At 42.3% G+C, this 19611-nt stretch overlaps 1 protein-coding gene across 4 annotated transcripts in view; it reads right to left on the bottom strand.

Moving 5' to 3' along the window:
* Positions 1–19611, bottom strand: part of PTPRO (protein tyrosine phosphatase receptor type O) — an 814046-nt gene that overhangs the window by 91074 nt on the left and 703361 nt on the right. For all 4 annotated transcript variants that reach the window (XM_069228459.1, XM_069228458.1, XM_069228461.1 and 1 more), the window contains 2 exons: positions 3702–3783; positions 3247–3337 (listed from right to left, as the gene is read on the bottom strand). In XM_069228459.1, the coding sequence (XP_069084560.1) occupies positions 3247–3337; positions 3702–3783 (173 nt within the window). The remainder of the gene's footprint in view (positions 1–3246; positions 3338–3701; positions 3784–19611) is intronic.

The following is a 19611-nucleotide window of genomic DNA, read 5'->3' as shown; positions in this document are numbered from 1 at the left end:
GGGAAATTCCAGGCTAGTATTCTTCAGAAAGAAATGCAATATTGAGCTAGCTATCTTAGCCATGCCATCTGGCAAATCAGCAGGAAAGATGCCATTCCACTTGAATTCTCTAAGGTTTTAGAGACATTATTATCAGGCCTTCTGGGATATTATTCGGAATATGTAGATTCAGGTGGGGAGGTGCCTGATTCTTGGAACATGACTAACCTTGTAGTCTTTTTTAAAGCAGGGCAAACCTCCAGATGATTGGGGTCCATATTGCCCCATATCCCTTGTCAATGCGGATGGGAATGTTTTTTCCAAAATTATTGCTGCTCGACTCACAACACTTATGCCAGAGCTGGTCTTGCAACAAAAAACACGGTTTTATTCCCGGCAGGGATACGACAGCCCATGTTAATACAGCAATTGCTGCATATGATTTAGCTTAACAACAAAGTCAAAGATTATAGATGATACTTTTAGATACTTAGAAGGCTTATGACCATGTGGTATGAGCGATACTATGGGTAATTATGGCAGCTGTTGGCCTAGGGGGACGTTTTCTTAAGGGGGTAAGGGCTTTGTACAGTGACCATAGGGCACAGTTAGCTCAGACCAGAAGGCTTTCAACACCGCTTTGGATTTATTGTGTTACTTGGCAGGGGTGCCCGTTGTCACCCTTATTGTTCGCTATGTATCTGGAACCATTTTTGCCGTCCCATCTTAAGAATGAGCAAATTTGGCCTATGGTTTCAAGTGGCTATGAGCTTAAAATTACAGCTTCACGCATGAGGGAAATCAATAAATTGAACTATGAATCTCTTCTAATCTCTGTTATTAGTAAATTGCGGCTCTGGAACAAGCTCCCAATTAGTATTAACGGACAAGGTAATATTATAAAAATTAATGTTCTGCCCACATTTTTATATGTAATTCAGGCTATTCCTCTTTGGGTCTCCAATTTATTTTTTAAGTGCCTGGAAAGCGCTATTCACAGTTTTATTTGGGGATATAGGCATGCCAGATGATCTATTAGATGGCTAACGCTTAGTTATGGACAGGGTGGACTGCAATTACCCGATTTTAAACTATTTCTGGGCTGCATTTGCAGGTGGACTGTGTAATTTGTTAACCCTAGCTGAACCAGAACCTTCAGTATTGGGTTTCCAACTGGCGCTGGGGCCTGGGGATAGGTTATTTCTACACAGAGTTAGGGACCCCAACTATTTTAAGCGTGTCAGGTTTAAGAACATGAGGGATTTGATTTACATATGGCGGAAAATGTCAGTGAAATATTCCTTCCCTCTGATTCATGCAGATATTCCATTATGGGATAGTCCAGCGTTTCTGTCAATTTTCCATGATACAGTGGGCAAAGCCATGCGTCGAGCTGGGTTGGTAACCATAGGGCATTTTTATGACATAAACTGATTTTGTACTTTCCCCGGGCTTCAGGATGCTTTTGCTCTTTCCAATTATTTTGTTTTTTGAATACCTTCGGATAAGGGATTATTTCATTTCTGAATGTCGATTTACTTCGGAATTAGACAGTTTGACTTTACTTTCCACTTTCTATGGGGCATCCAAGAAGTTGTTAATTAGCAAGAGTTGTCAGGGGCTCTGTATAAGCTTGTCGACAGCTCAGACTGGCAGTCAAGTGAAGCCGGGCACTTTCCAAGGATATTGTTGCGGCAGAGATTATCCGGGCCCTAGAGAGTACTAACGAAGTAGTCCATTCTGTTAATCTCAAACAGCAACAATTTAAGACAATCTGCATGATGTATTACAACCTGGACCGAATTGCTAAGTGGGGTGGGAATCTGGCGGGCGATAAGATGAAGTACCCTATATGTGGGGCTTATGCAGCAGATTTGACACATAAATTTGCCACTTGCCCAAGGCTGTGCGATATTTGGGTAGGAGTGACACAACGTTTCGCATACTCCCTGGGAAATGACATATAACTTTCAGTTAAGGAGCTTATGTTTGACAATAAGATGGCATTTGATGTTGGGCTGCACCAGCTGTTTGAAATAAGCAAGTTGTGTATAGCGGGAGCATCGGTCTCTCCATTTCCCTCGAGGGATGTGGAGTGGTTGGCCACCCTTAGACAAATTTTTGAGTTAGAGCTTGTCCTGGCTAAAGCTGGGGGTGCTCGCTCTATTAAAAACTAGAGCAAACGTGGGCACTCTTCAGTTGGGGCTAACTGGGTCTAGCAGACTTTGTATGGTGCTGGTATACAAGAGGGTCTTAGTCAAAATCTCTAACCTAATCCTAGAGCGGCCAAAAGTCTGGGGAACTGGGACGCTCCATTCTTATCTTGCAGGTAGACTCATTTTCTTTCTGGTGGACTATCCCACTGACTGTATGCTGATTAACTGATTGCTATAGTATGTTATAAGCTATGCCAATTATGCATTTTTTGTTGTGACCTACTGGCCACAAAAAACAATAAAATTATTTTTTTTAAAGGGATTATAAATGTGATCCTTTAAATGTAGTATTTATTTCAGGTGACCTTGCAATTAGAGATTGCAAATGAAGTCATATATATGGCTCACTGCAAATATATAAAGTGATTTGCAGGTAAGTTTGAAGAAACACCGCCTCAGCCTCCCATCCTTCCAAGGTCGGAAATTAAGTACCTTAAATTAAATTGGGTAGTAGTAACACCTGTATCTGTAGTCCTTACATACAGAGATGTGTGGTATGACCTACTATATAGAACAAGTTATTACCATCATTTTCTTACTAACACGCTTACAAAATATGCTTTCCATAATGGTAATGCTCTTGGGAGGACTTCTGAGGAATCGCAGGAAGCGTTTTCTGCGTGATACAAAGTTATGTTCAACAAGAACGTCTGGCCGCGCTTCACAACTTCTAAGAGGTTTAAGTTTAAAATCTGAAATAAATGGTTCACCCTCTACACTTCCTCCTATAACTACGAATGGGTCGTCATTGCGAGTCTTTGAGACCTAAGTAAATTCTGAAATTGGCACACTCTACAGAGAAATATCTCTTTATTTCTATGGCCTACATAAGGAGTTCTAGTTACCAGATACAGTGACAAATCTCTACAAAGGGAAATCTTACACTTTTCAAAAGCAACAGATGCAATTTGTATTGGCCTGCCCGGGGCAGCATTGTGTAACGTCACTTACCCTCTTCCTTTACATTCGTGTGCCACACATAAAGTTTCTGAAACCTTTAAGAACCGTGTACTAGATTAAACTAAGCCCTTGCCTGGTTTGCCAAACTTACACGGAAGTATGTTCGTGTAGCGATTTTTGCATCGATTGACGGGAAGATCTGCAGCAAAGTGGGGTACATCGAGCCCAATCAGCTTCAGCTCCTGTCGAGGAGAGAGAGAAAACGGACCACGTCACCATTCGCTATATGCAAAGTACGCACCAAATGGAGGAGCAGGTCACCACGGTTAATTAAAACCAATCCCTAGAATAAATGTCCCACTTCACATAACAATGCGAGGTCATTATTAGTCCAGGACCATGGAGTGACGTGTAGAGAAAAGCAGGGGCAATTAATTGAAAACAACGGGTAGCAGGGACAGGGTTATGCAATGAGCTGGGATAAGAGACTCTAACACAGGAAGTAATAACTGGGTAAAGCTCGGTGACAGAGGATGAATAGAGGAAGGACTGTTCAGAAAACGAGCCTTTCTCTCTCAATCTTTTCCGTTCGTTTCACCAATTTACCTCATACTGGATAGAAAACTTGTAATCCGAATCCTTGGCCATGTCCTTCAGGTAGGCTTCAAAGTCATCCAACTGCACCGGGCTTTCACCGAAAAGTGAAAGGAAAAAGATTCAGTTCCAGCACCATGTGCATCATTACACACTAAAAAGGGCTCCATCATACATTACACACTAAAAAGGGCTCCACCACACTGATCTAACTAGAAGCTCTGGTGACACTTACTATAGACATGGACAGTTTGCAAGGGACACCAGAGCACCCTCTTCCGCATGCCTGCTACAGATAGGCCCCTGCTGGTAAATGCAGCCAGCACTGCTATCTGTTGTCCTGCAAATGCCTGCGCGCCTTTTATTGGCGGTGCCACTTTTCCCAAAGCGTAAAATTAGAGCGAAAATATAATTAGGTCATTATGAACGTTTTCAGTGAAGTTGCACACCAATCACATAGTTCTGGGACCATAACATGAACAGGTGCACTGGGTCAGCGCACAGCCTAGCGCATGTTTTTATGTGTTCGAGGTGTCTACATTTCAAAGATTTAACTCAGAATTTCTGTGTGTTAATGCATGAGGTCGTAAGTGCTGGGCACCGATTGCCTCGATGTGTTCCTGACTTGGGGTCTGAAAGACATTCGTCAACTCAGAGTTATTTCTATAAATGGCAGACAATGACAACGCACAGAAGCAGGCGCTCAGTTCTGCGCTAAGCCGGTGCAGCTGTTCACGACCAAGGCCCTGCTAACTGCACACAAATACAGGGACTTCATCAGAAACCACACGGCCAAGTTAGACCTGCACAAATCAACTTCTAGGGTATATTTATTTTACCACATATGACAGCGCCATCAGGAAGCATATTGCTCCCTTTTGTTTTGCTATGCAGAAGCTTCCCAGTAGTTGGCATGGCAATGCATGGACCAAGAACATGTAGAAGTAATGCGTGCTATGCCGTTTCTAGACATGTAATACGCCCAATGCCTACTCCACAAAGAAACCTATTAAAAATCCGACAGGACTCATCCTTGACATCTTTTAAGCAAAACCTGAGAAATGACCTTCTAAACCTGCGGATCCCGCCCTAATGAACTCCTGAACATCCTGTGGTTAGGAACCATATATGATCATATACTGCTGGTTACACCAATGTAGTCCATCTAAACACTTAGACAACGGCACTTGCAAGTTGCACGTGGAACTCTCGGCACCCTGCACTCCAGATGTGACTCTATGATGCCCAAAATACTAAATTAAAATACCTTTCCTTTTTGAGGACCACTGTTTTCTTAAATTCGTGTACCTTCCATCTGTTTTTAAGTAACACGTTCTAAAATCCTATTAGAACATGCCCACGCTACCAAAAAATAAATAAATACATGAGCTGGTATCTTAGATTGTCACAGTGGGGAAATGAGACCTGCGTTGTAATTCTGGTTTTCCCACTTAAGAACATTGTTTCACAGTGGACGGAGTAATTCACCTCCCTGTCTCTCATTCCCATTGTCGGTATAATGTAGCAGTGCTTCAAAGGAGGCAGAAGAATGTGTTTGGTAAGACACTTGAAATCCGCAGTAACAAATGCTTCTCAGCAACATCAGCTTAGAAGGAGACTTAATACTATGTCAGGTAAGACACTTGAAATCTACAGTAACAAATGCTTTTCAGCAGCATCAGAACATGCTTTAGGCTGATAACCGTTTATAATCTATGTTGCTGGAAAGTACCAAGACAGGATAAAAGCACATAAAAGTAAGTGATGATTCAGACTCTCCCAGTGAGAAGGATGATGTTCTGCACCAGCACACAACGAAATGGAACATGCATTTTAGGGGAGACTAAAAATAGCAAGTGTGAGACATCTATCATTTATTCATTACCTCTCATTGCAGAAGAAGGCCACACTGGGTGCCAGAAGATACTACTGATCACAAACAGTCGATCACACATCTTTTCATTTAGTTGTATGAAGACTTTTGCAGAAAGGATGCACCTCATTCCCAATGAAACAGTTGATCCAAATCTAAACTTAGGACAAATACAAGTCATGAATTTTTTCTTTAGAAGCCAGTTTCCTCCGTCCTCTATAACTCCCTTACATGCGTGATTGTCTGGTTTTGTAGTGATCGTTGCCCAAGCGTAGTTTGCCGGCTCCTTTTTCCCTAGCGATTAGATACCTATTGGTCTTATGTGCTCTACAAGTGCTACAAATACAAATGCAAACTGTCTCTGTCAAGGCACCCCAGGAAGTAAGCATGGAAATACTATTCCATCACTAGATGGAGCTGCTGGATGTGCACCGGTACACAGACAAATCCCAAAAGAAATATTGAAGTGGTCATTTATTAAACAAATCACCATGTAAAGTCCTGGTCAACTTTTAGTGATGATGGATGTCAGAGACCCATATGAAAAATATCCTGAGAGGCAAATTGTTTCACAATTTTCCTACAAACTGTAAGATGAACAAAAAACCTGGGTCTTTTATAACTTCATGAATGGCGCCCTGTGCACCTTAGCATCCTATACAAATGCCATTACTTTCACACTGAAATGAATTTATGATTTCCATCGACACATATAAAACATTAAACCACCTTATTGTCTCAATATGATATCTGTATGCTCACTAAGGCAGCCAATTCACTGCAACCAACGAGTGGTTGTGCTATCCAGAGTCTACTCCAGAAAAACCGTGCTTGTTGCTTGTCTAAAATCGCCCTGCTTCTTTTCAAAGACACCACCACAGCTCTCCTTAGGAGCAGATACTTGGCGGCCAATAACGAGTGAAACGTTAATTTCATTCCAGCAAATCCCACTTATGCCAAAGCAAATTTACAGATCTCAAGATTGTACCCCATCCAGGATTACCAGGTGCAGTAATACCTTCACTTGCCAAAAGAAGGTGGAATGTGTGCTCTGTGTACAGCGTTGGTTATCACCTCCCCATTATCATGCAGTTCATGATCAGCCTAGTGGAGCACCAATTACGCTCGGTTCCACCGAAGGGCTGAGTGCTCTTCTAAATGACATGACTTTGAAACAAATAAATGACCCTGCAAGTTCCTATGTGGCTTGCAAAAATGTCCTCTTGGCTGGTAAAACGTGGCCAAAAAGAATGAGAACAAATATGTAGAGCTGCCAGCCTCCCACAAAAGCAAGTCTGCAATCACATCTGCAATCACAAATCATTGCAATGACTAGAATTGTGCCCTTTCAACCAGGACTTCGTTAGGGGTTTGTCAAATTATTCTAGCACAACACCTGAAAAATGCTTGTTAAATCTGCTTTGCTGTTACAGATCCACTATGGGAATTCTCTTCTAAATGGTCTTCCCAAAGTACACCTCGCCCTCCTTAAAGCAGTATTACATACAGTAGCTCACTTTCGCATAGGGAATAAACAGTTTGAACACATTTCTCATGTGCTTTAACACTTTACAGTATTGCACATATGTATTACATAACACCACCATTGGTATTTAGACTCAGCACTAAAGGTATAAGGTGGGCTGAGACCCTTATGTAGTTCTGAAACTCTTCTTTCTGCACCCCTAGCTTTAACTAGCATTTGCAATGCAACGGGTCTCGCATTACGTCGAGTTAGAGCTATTAGTGTTGTAAACTCCTAACCGGACTTTTCTTGCCACATTAAATGAAAAAAAAAAAAACGAGCGCGATCGCGCTGCGAAATAAAGAGAAAAAGTAGTCCAGAAACCATACAGAAAACATGGAGCCTCGGATGTTTCCAGTAGTTTACCAGTGCTCTCGAGGAGTGCTAAACACCGGAAAAGGCATGACGTATGCATGCCTTTCATGAATGGAAACAAGTAGATTTTAAAAGGCGAGCCCACAAACCAATGAAAGTGATTGATGTAACATGGGCGTGGTTAAAATCCCTCTAAAGAGAGATTAGAAGAGGGATGGGGCGCTTTGCACTCACCCCCAAAAACGAGTTGCACAATGGTGTAGTCCTTTTCTGCCAGTGCATTAAGAGCGTTGAACTCTCTCCCTAAAAGCCTTCACACCACTACATTGTCAGCTACCTTCAACAATGAACTCAAATTTCTTCACTTCCACAAACACCTCCTTGCTAGCATTCGATCAGTCCATTTCTCAGAAACTGACTTGTCCTTACTTACCCTTCCATCTTATCCACCCCTGTTGATTCCTTGCTCCCTTTCGAGGAATTGTGGATCTCAAGATGTCTAATTATATTTGTACCTCTTCCATCATGTTCTGATTTCCCTTCTGATACTTAGAAGGCTGCTGTGTAGACGCTGTTTTTTTTATTATCACTGTGATCGACACCTTTGCACCATGGTGTGAGCAGTGCTTAATTTGTAAATAAATTCATGGTGGTGCCTAAAGCCATCCTCTGAAACACGTGGCTGCTGCAATTAAATGTGCGCACACAGAAACGTGAGGCAGAGTTATCCTAAAACCATCTCGGGCCTCTCTAATCCATTTACAGCTACCCCTGCCCCTTCAGCTCACTCTTGCAGCTTTCTGCTTCTCCATTAGTGACGCCTCTCTGTCTTTCTCATGCCTCTCTGTCTTTCTCATACGTGTCTTTCGTTCGCAGTAAACGCCTGATGCAGAAAAATAGGTGCCGCCCCCTCCCCCCCTAAATTGAGTGCCAGTGCCTCCCATCGGTAACAGCCGGCTCAAATTAAGCACAGGGTGTGAGGCTGTAGATTGAGCAAGGCAGCCAGTTAGGGCGCCATCAGAGGACATTCCCCTGGCAGCAGGCCAGTCTTTGTAGACGCGGATCTACATTGTTTCCATTCGTGCAACAGTTTGGATGCAGCCCTGTAAAGCATGAACTCTTAGTAAATCTGGGTATGGATCGCTCATGAAGGAAAATATTATCCTAATATTCTGCAGTTCTGCTCCAAGGCCGTGAATTACATGCACTATAGCTTTTATAACAGTGTAGAAGACGTCTCTTAAATCCTCATTCATGCTTTTGTATGAAAAAGAAAACGAGCGCAGGAGTCATTGTTTCAAAGCAAAATAGCGTTCAGCTCATGTTATTTCCGCATAATATCCTTAGAGATGTTTACAGAAAAGCTCTGACATGTAATGCATGCAAAACTGTGCTTATTTTTACCACGACGTGCGGTTCCATGGTTACTGCGAAGAGAAGTTCAAGTGGCAGCATATTAACAATAGTATAACAATAATCAAACGGGGATAATAAGGCTTTGATGCTCTGCCGGCTGCAATTAGCTTTGCATTAGTGCAGTCCGAGAAAACAAAGCAGAGCCCCGTCCACATTGTCTGACAACTCCCACAGCGACAGACACGTGATGTGCTCTCCTTTAACTTCCGACACTTTTCTACTTTGCACCTCATGAAAAATACAGCAAAGAAAATGGGCGAATGTGCTGGATGGACTTATCAACTAAAGGTTCACACAGTATTCAATTATTTCCTTAACATTTAAAGAGCCATTAAGAGTACTTCGGTGACGTGCATTTGGGACAAAATGTGCACACATGTATGGTTGCCAGGTAAGATTATTTTCGTTTTTGTGTTAAACTAAGGCCAATTACCTGATTTTGTAACGTGTTTGAAACAGGCAGTTTCTGGTCACATCTGCAGGTCCTTGAGTATTTCAGAGTACTACTCTTACCGAACTTGGGCATGACCACTGCATTGTTTTTCTGGAACCACATGCAGCTTTGATTCACAAGTTATTACTTCATAAGCTATGGATACACTTCAGCATCTGTTTCCAGAGTATACCAACAGCTTCTCGAAAGTCATGCAACTAAAGTGGTTTGCCATATCTGAAAATCTATCTTAATCTGTCAGCTGAAAAGGGGTCTCCCGAGCACCCACTGGGAAGGTGGTGGTTCCATGAGTCCACTGGGGCCCTCTTGCTGTTGGGGCACTAGGCCGCAAACCTTCTATCATTCCTTACTTGCGCCCAGGCAGGATTTTGTACTGCCTACTCACTCGCATGGTGAACTACTCATCAGAGAAGAAGTACCATCAACCGGCGATGAAGGAAAGCTCTGCCATGGTAGTCCTTCATCCCTCAACATTTTTGTTAATAGTGATCTCATGGTACAGTCAAAGTGTCTAAAGGTGGCACTTGGCGCCGGTGGAAACTCTGTGTCCTGGTTTACATTTCACCAACAATCCATACCAAGTAGGTAAAGCTGTCACAATTCTTTATCACGATCAACATTAACAACCTTGGTTGACTGGTACCAACAAATTCGATCATGTCTCTCCTGCTTCCTCATGTCCTTGTCTCCTGCTCTGCTGGGATTGCGAGAAGTGTACAGCATGGTGCTCTCTTTGTTTGGCTTTGTAACCCACGACTGTCTTTTAGTTACAGGAATATGAACTATGCAGGATGTTTCTCTGTCTCAGGTGCAGCAGATTATCTAAATAATCAATAGGAAGTTAATGAAACACTGTAAATATTTTTGACATTACATCCTTATTTTTCGTTTCAGACCATTTATCATTAGATCCCTTGATCCAGCCTGAAATTTTTGGTGCTCATACTCCACTCAGCAGTAGCAAGGGTAAAGGAAATTGGGGGTTGGATGATAGTTTCCTTTATAAGGTTTGTGATGTAATGAATATGTGATCTGTGACATGAACATGCCGAATGAGACAGGGCTTACATGGTCTCATTCTTGATTAGTCTGCCATTTCCTAGCTTTGATCTTACAGTCATGGGGTCTCTAAGGAGCGGTCCGGATGGGGCAGCCCTTTAGCACAGTAAGGTCAGTTGTCTCCAAGGACCCATCCTTTGGGGGTACCTTCTGTTTTATCACTTTGCAGATAGAAAATTTCTGTGGGCTCCAAAATCACCATAATGTTTGTTTTGGGGACTTACGGAGAATGCAGGGATGCAATCAGCAAGATATCCGGTTTCCATGGTGTTGATGTGTCAGCACTGCAGAAGAAGCGGCAGCAGTTCTTCGGTCTGTTTGCATGAGCATATCTATCATAAGTGCAACAGGTGCTGCGTCACTGAGGCCACGGTGTGAAGGGTCCTTGCAGCCCCATTAGTAAAAGACAGGTCGGGTGGGTGAGGCCTTTTACTCGAGGCAGTAACCTACCTTAAATTTCAAAAGTGAGTGCAGAGATCACCTTTTGGCTGGTGGAGGTACTGCACCCGGTTGCAGTGGGACCCCTATGAGCTCCGGGAATCAGCACACTCCCTCACATGGCACCCTGAAGGGGCCTACATTTTCACAATCTTTTTGTGGTGCATTTTGAATTTTGCATTTTGACAGTGTCTTTGTCTCTGCAACCACGTCTGCTTTATAGTGCAGACACAAATACAAAGGATTCTTGTATTTACATGGAGAATGCCCCCTGGCACCTGCAGGCAGGCTCTCTGGAAATCAGATGGCCAAGCATTTCCCAACAGCATGATCCATATTACGCAAATCATGGAAGAGGGGGGCACAAGGAACTGCGGTTCCTTCAGTCATACCTTAGTGTGCTGGTGGCTCAAAAAGACGTCACAATCACCCATTGAACTCCCGGGGCACTATGTACACCATGGACCCTGGTGTTCTAAGCTCCCAGAAGGAAGCAAAAGCAATGTTGAAGAATTGAGACTGTAGTAGGACATTTGTTCTCTTCTACTAATAACAAATCTAATTTTAATCCTCGGAAAGGATATTTTTCCTCCTGAAAAAAATCCTTAAAGTGGCACTCCACTTCCATCCGAGGCAAAGTAGGAACAGGTTAGGAATAACAGACGTTTAACAGTGTAAAATTTAAGGTAACTCTCACGACTACCAGCTGGAGAAGCAACACAAGGTGTGCTCCCTCCAGCACAGCAGAGCGGATGAAGCTAGTGGCAGCAGGGAGTCCAGTGAGGAGTACATTTTGAGAGCTGGGAGGTAATGGAAACTCCTTCAATTTCTGTAAGCAGTGTTAAATCTGGAGTAATGTCCTCCACAAAGTGGAACCGCATGGTGTAAAAAATCCCACCAGTGGATTTGCCTCAGAAATGTATTCTTCTACCGTTGTAGTGGAAGTTCACTGTAAATATGCGATTGCAGGACTCAAAGACGACAGTACCCCCCAAACGTCTATGGCTAGTATCATGGGTCTTAGCAGTAAAAGTCATGTAGCCAGATAACATGAAGTGCTTGGGGAGCACAACGGAGACGGGTTTGCTCTCTGCACCTCAAAGCACTTCCACACTACAGAAGGGGCTGCAAGTGCTTGCCTGGACCCTCTGCAGTATGCCCTATGGATGCCTCATTTGCACTAGCATGATGACAACAGGGTGTTTCCTTCTTTGCATGGTGGTCTGTCACATGCACATGAGAAAATTCCTTTTCATTTCCATATTACCGAAATGAGTGCAGGGCCGTAACAGCTGTTGTGAGGAACACTGACCGTGTTTCACGCATGAAGCAGGAATATGTAAGTGGGTCACCTTATGCACTATGTGATGGGGGGATGAAGCTCAAAGGGCCCCCCACAACCACACAGGTGGGTGAAGCCGCTCACTGCATCCACCACCTGGGTGTCTCTGATCTCACTTCACAACAAGGCCAGTACTCTGCAGTGAAAGTCAGGTTGGTAGTTTGTAACTACTGTTCCATGTTTCAAAGATGGACTGTCCCAAGAGTTGGTGCGAGTTGGCACCTGAACTTGGAGATGGTACTATTATTTGTTACATGGCCCAGGACTGATCCGGGTTTCCTAAATTGCGGTGCACGAAATGCAGACCGAGAACATGGGTAATTGTACAAGATACGGCAATCTCAAGACCAATAGCTAAAGCATGACTTTAAAAGCTTATGTATTTTTTCCAGGTACCTCAGATGTCACAAGAGGTGGGTTGTCACGATACGCACATTTTGCAAGAACCTCACCAAATATACGGTGTCCGATATTCAGACAATTAACCTATCTGAGATGTCACAGTACTGATGTTATAAACATGTTGACGCTCCTAGCACAGGGGTTTTAATAAACATTAATAGGTGTCTATGTATTCTGAGTAATGGATTTGTGTAGAAAATATAATAACGTAGAAAAATAATGCTCACAGTTGAAAATGTGATTACAATGAGTGGCCGCCAATGTTCACGAAGTGTACTTATTAATAGTCTAATACTATGAAATATTGAGCATATGTTTGACTAATGTAGTAATATGTCACATTAAAGTTTATGCATTATGTATTAGCTTTATTAACTGTAGGCCTTGACTTAGCGAAGGTCTTAGCCTATTTGCCAGGCCTCATGTCAAGCTGTATTTCTTAACATTTAGTAAGTGGCTGTCCTAGAGAGTTAAACTGTGATTTTCCATTGTAGTGTGTAAATATGCTCCTAGCTGAGAAAGTTTTCTCATGAGAACCGACTGCTAGAAGATGCTGTTCTTGCTAAATGTAACATTATGTGTGTAATGCGTGTATGACTGACTTTCTCAGGAGGAGAATAATGGAGACATTGACTGGATTAGAAGCTGCAACAATATTGTTACTTCACAAGCCGGATGATGAGAACATTGCGGGAAAAAACAATCAGCGACATGTGAACGGAGTAATGGTAGAATTCATAGATTTGGAGTTTTAATTTTATTGGACAAAGTGTGAACATGTGATCCCTTGATCAATAGGGATTTGGAAAGTAGTTTTAGTGAATTTAACTAAACAGGACTGCACTGAGAAGAAACCAGCATTTGAGCCATTGCGCTTTTGCCTTTTGACACTACTGCTATTTTCTTATGATTCTTGACTAGAGACATGCTTAACTTTATTGCTTAAAGACTTTGCGTTTTCTGAACTTTAATGCTGAATCCTGGTGCTTTGCTGATCGACTGATGTCCTGATGACGAAGACTATCTTAGCTTGCCAATCCAACTGTGGAGAGGTATTAATTGTACACATGTGTCTGTTATGCATATTTGCTTTTTCTTTCTAGGTACGAACCTCACTGTTTTGCAAGAGTCATAGTTATATGTTTTTCCAAATTTGTGTTACTAAATTGTTTTGCATGAAGCCCAGCATGCTGATGCTAATCTGGTGTTAGTTAAAGATCCTCACTAATGAAAATCTGCTAATAAGGAATGATGCTTGATAAGTTTCTTTGCTGAAGCTACCTGTATATGATCTCGTTTGCAAAATTGTTCTTGTTATTAATTTGCACTGTAACCTTAGAATGTGCAATAGTTCAAGCTTTGATTAGACTACGTTTCTTCGGTAGCTTTTTACAGCCAGTGTTGTTTCTGTATGCGTATTATTTGATTTTGTAGATTAATTTACATGACTTTAGCATTGTTAATATAGGGAAATAAATATTCTAACTTTTACTAAAAGGTGTGGTTATTCATGACTGAAAGGTCATGGTGTGTGACAATTACTGACTCTATTGATTATAAATGCCATTTGATATTATTAATTATTGATATTGTGTACTTATTATTTATCTGCATGTACTGGAGTTATGGTGGGATCATCTTAATTGCGAGTCAAAAGGTTCATTGACCTATTCACTCCCCCTTGTAAGTTTAAGTTCAGACTGCTAACAACGCTTTCTAGATGGTTTTGATGAGAGATGAAATAACTCCCAGGCAGTAGACAAGGTTTTGCTTCAGTTATTGCAACACAATATTGTAAGCACACCACAGTCTAGTTATGAGCCTCTGCTACCAGGATATTCTTTTAAAGCTAGTCAGTCAGAGATGATACCTTGTTAGGCAGTGAGTGGACGATAGACCCTTAATGTGCTTTTTTTGGGGGCAACATTTTACCCCCTCCACCTGCAAGCTCAACTAGCTGCACTCCTAATTTTGATTTCTCAGCCAGCTTCATAGGAGGAATCAGCATTTTAATGCACCAAACGGCCCATAATGATCTGGTTCAAATGTATAGACATGCACCCTTGCTCCTGCACATAAGCAAGGTGAAGAGATTCTCAGCTTTACATTTAGGGAATCAGCAACTGACAGATGCAGGATGCTTCATATAGACTGGGGAAAATAATTTCTGAGCGACTTGAAGCTCTGATGGTTTGGTGCTAAATATACCTTTCGATGTTTCACTTTACCCTTTCAACATTTTCATACAACTGTAGAATTCCACTAAGACCATCCATTGTAATGTACAACCAGTAAGAGTCCAGCTGAATTCCAAGGCAAAAGTTTTTTTGGAAACCTCTAAAGCACAGTGCCACTATTTATTGATTTGTTTGTTTTCAGTTGTTCGTTCATTAGAGACTCTTTTCCTTTATGGCCCAGTTATTTGCAGTGTTATTGCTATTTCAAGATTGCTTACAGGAGATAACGTGGGAAATCTTTATTACACAAAGGAGTGGTGTGTGAATTGTTGTTCACCAGTGTCAGTATTGTCTTTTAAACCAGAATGGACTAATTTCACCAAATGTTTGTAGATCCTTTAGTGGGGCCCATCTAGCAACTGTATATACAGAGGCTAAGAATTGTTATGTTATGTTATGTTATCAAGATTTGTAAAGTGTGACTTATCAACCCGAGGTGCTGGAGCAGGTGTGAAGGTCGTCTGCAGGGTCTTAGTTGAACAGCGAGGTCTTCAGCTTCTTGTGGAATTCCAGAAGCCAGGAGGAAGTGACGTGAAAGGAAGAGAAGAGAGCGGTCATTCCTTGTTTTGTGTGTGAGATATGAGAAAGCCAGGCCTCATGTTCTGCTTTTGCAATTGCAGATTGTGTGTGCAAGAGAGAGAGAGAGAGAGGCAGAGCGTAGGTGTCTGGTAGAAGTGGTGGCGGCAATTGAGATATGCTGGTCCAATCTTGTGCAGTGCCTCGTATGCCTCTGAGTATGAGTATTGTCAGCCAGTGGAGATCTCTGAGGTGATGCGTGACATAGGTGTGCTGAGGGAGGTCCAGAACGAGTCTGGCAGGGGCATTCTGGATGGTCTGAAGATGGTGGAGGAGGTGGTTGGAGATTACAGCACAGAGTGCTTTGCAGTAGTCACGTCTGTTAATGTTTAGAGCTTGAGCGACGGTAGGTCTGGTGCACTACAGAATCCATCTGAATATTTTTTTTGAGGATGCACAGTATGTGGAAACAGAAGAAGCTGACTGCATTCACCTGTGAAGGCATGTTGAGTTTGTCATCTAATATGACCCCCTGGTTACATGTGTGATTGGTGGGTGATGGAGTTACAAATCTTTGGCTTTTGCTGCCAGCATCACTTTATAATGCCAAGGGACAGTGGGCACAGAGGTGTTTGTGGGCTACTTGTAATTAGGGTCTCACCTCAGCAGGACAGTTTTGGTTTGTTCTCATCATAACTAGTCCGGGTCTGGGATTTAAAATTTGAAGCCATCCGCAAAACCACTCCATCAATCAATCAGCAACATTTATAGAGTGCAACCGATCAACCGGGGGTCTCAAGGCTCTAGCAGGGGATGCGGGTCAATCAAAGAGCCAGGTCTTGAGGTCCTTCCTAAACTGAGCCAGCGATGAGGACTGCCTGAGGTGGAGAGGCATGGTGTTCCAGGTCTGCGCGTCAACATGGTTGCCCTTGCTTCCTGTTTATATGGTTGCCCTTTTTTCCTGTTTACCTAATATAAAAGTGAATATATGCTGACCCCTGCTTGGGGCTTAGTATTTTCTTACAAGCATGTGGCTTTCACTAACACAAATGGCTTTGTTTTATAGACACAGGAAAAGACAACATAGTAGTCAGTGTGTGGTAGAAATTACTCAAAAGCTGGATCGAAGTATATCCGAATTAGCAAATGATTTCTTCAATGTGTAAGTCTCATTGAAAGTAAACGGCTGGGGTTGAAATGCTTGTTGCTGTCAATTTCGGAGAGCAATGCGGATAACTGTAAGGTGCTCTCCAAACAGCCAAGCTAACAGATAAATGTATTCGCTGGTTGGTAAAAAATAATCTTTAAATTGACAACAGCATCTACTGAAGGTGTAATGCTCCTCATGAGGTCTCTCTTCTTTTTTATTATATTAGACACTTTTATTTTAAATTGTGTACAAAGTTTGAAACAGTCTAAAGGAGATGAAACTAAGACAACAAATAGATGAAGAATGGACAGACCGAAGTGCAGAGGTGATGTTATCTGAAGAGCAGATTAAAGGAAATAGGAGTATTTAAGAAGAAAAAGACCAGGAGTTAGAATAAGCATTTTAAGAGATCTGATTCCGTGAATAATATGCAGATTGAATCGTCTTGTATTGGCAACGCAAGAAATTGGATGTGAAAAATATAAGGATGCTTCTCAGAGATTTCAAGCTTTAGTTTCAAGTAGGCCACAGACGTGGTGCAGGAGCATGAGACAGCCAATAAAATATGAGGGACTACAGGCAAGACATCTTTTGGAAACAGAGGTGCACGGTCCTTTGACAGATTCGGGTAAATTGCTTGACATCTGTTTATTGTTTCCTAGAGAAGAGTCGAGAGCCTAGAGTGTTTTGTTGCTCCGGCTCCTGGATGGGAGACAGAGAGAGTTTGATGGTGACAGATTCTTTTGTCTTTGCTTGAGAAATTCATTTGGTAGTGTTTCATGTGAAATATGTGATGTGTATCAACTTTCAGAAGGTCAGAATCATGAGGAATTTGAACAAACTTTAAGATGTGGTCTGCTTTCAAATGCACAGAAGTGCTGGAAATCTAAGCTCTGCATCACTCTCTTCCATAATTCTGCATGCTCAAATCCCAGAGTTATGAGGCAGACTGCCTGGCTGCTCAACACTGTAGCAGCAAAACTGCATCAGCAGCGGTGTGAGCCAGGGACCATTTCCTGGTTCTGCACACTTGAGATCAGCTGGCCTGCTTTTAAACTAGATTGCGTGTTTACTGTGAGTGTGTGCTCTGAATATGGTAGGATTTGGCCTGCGCTTATATGATGCATTTTTGAGGTGACAAACCTTGGCAAGTGAGGAGCACAATAGTATGCTGGGTAAGGTTTCCCTACTATCAGTGGAAAAAAGAGAGTTGTGTGTAGCAGGCCAGGACAGTGAAGTGGATAACGAACAGACGCAGGAGCGCGGGGCTAAAAGGACTGGGAGGAGGTGGAACCCCAAGAAGGAAAGTGGATGACTGTGAGTGTGTCCTGGGCCTTAGGGACAGATTTGGCAGAGGAAGACATAGAGCATACCCATTCCAGTTGATCGAGAGCACTGTATGTTGACTACCATGGAGAGAGAGCGAGAGGAATGGAAGCTTTGGCCATATTAGGTGGCAAGCAGAGTATTAACTACACTTGTACTATATGCTCAGAACATGGTTTAACACTAAAAAAACACAGATTGTCAACGGACAACTCCCCCACGCACCCCCAAACCACCAGCAACATTGCAGACAGATGAGGCAAGATGTGCTGTAGGGTTCAGTGACTCATGGGAGTGGATGATAACCTAATGATTACACCACGAGTGTCATTACTGTGATTATCATCAAGCCATATGAACGTTTTCAAGGCATGTTTTGCTCATTTCTGTGATCAACACTAATGAGAAGGGGGCTGATCAACTTTAATGCAACAGACACTGAAGGTAAATGAGCCATTTGAGCTGGATGTATATGGACAAAACACAAGCAGTCAATGTCAATGGGAAAAAGCCTCAGGCAGCTGCCAATAGACTAAATCGGACAGTACAAGTATGGTGGATAAGCCAACAATACTCACAGAGGCAATGGACACCCATCCAAAGGAACTAGTCGATATCAAGATCTCAATTGGATCTGTTGGTAAGGTGGTAAATCAAGCTAAACAAGAGGTGCACTCACTGAGAAATTAAGTGACAGCATTTCAATGGAGATTAGTATCAACTGAAGCCAGAGTAGTGTAAGTAGAAAAGAGACTTGACACATTCCCTGAATGGGAATCAGAAATGTGGCCCACATATAAGGAAATTATGGATTTGGAGTATAGGAGTTAAAAGGATAGTTAGACAGTTTGAGAATACCAGAGAATTTGGAGGAGAAAGACACAAATAATTTCCTAAGTGATCTTCTGCAACACCCTCAATCAAACCTCGGAGCACATAGGGGGTAGATGAGGTATGGACTGACCCCTCCAACCCAAGATAAATCCTGGTCAGCTGTTTCCATCAGCAAAAGGCACGCCAAGTCATCAGGAAGGTGAAGGGGCATGGCTCTTAAATGTTTGGAATCAGAGGATTTACATATCAGAAAATTATTTGCATGGCACAAGTGCTATACGAAGAAGGCTTCTGTCCCTCAGGCAACATCTATGTGAACATAGTATCAGATATGGACTGTTTGATCCAGATAATTACAGTGAATGGAAGAACGCTCAAAATTCAGGGAACCTGAAGAGCTGGACAAACTCCTGAACACCATGGACTCTGTCGAGATGATATCCTTGAGACTGTTTATGTATGGTAAACAAATGATGTGCAACAAAGAAGCTACTCTGCACACAGAGACAACGAAGAAAGAGTATGATTGAAGCAATCCTGGATGTATGATGACCTATTCAGACATATGTACCACTCCACACTCAGGGACAAATCCAGATCATCTCTCAAAGACTAATGACCCAATTTAGAGTTTGGTAGATGGTGTAAAGACAGTCAGGACTGTGGAGAACATGACGTCGGCCACCCTGCCTTTACCCTGTCTGCCAAATCTAGCGCTCACTGCTTGCCCTCTCTATGGGTTTTTAGAAGTTAATAAAAAGCCATTCAAAAGTTTGGTGTGTGTCTACCATTGTTGATGGATGCTTTTTCACCAAACCTTTAAAAGCTCTCACTTTTCCAAAAACTCCAAAAGAAGGAAATTTGTTTTAGAAAAGTGAAAACGAATGGCTCCAACACAATAAGAGGTTTCTCCCATGGTCTGAGAGTTGTTTTTTATTTTTACTCTCCCTCATTGCCATAATATTCCTGTTGATGACAAACAGAAATAAAGCCATCAGACAGAATGCTTACACCTATGGAGTACATTTTGCTCTC

This window comes from Pleurodeles waltl, chromosome 4_1 (assembly GCF_031143425.1).
Source record: "Pleurodeles waltl isolate 20211129_DDA chromosome 4_1, aPleWal1.hap1.20221129, whole genome shotgun sequence".
NCBI classification, from domain to species: Eukaryota; Metazoa; Chordata; class Amphibia; order Caudata; family Salamandridae; genus Pleurodeles; species Pleurodeles waltl.
This window is presented reverse-complemented; position numbering and strand designations above follow the sequence as displayed.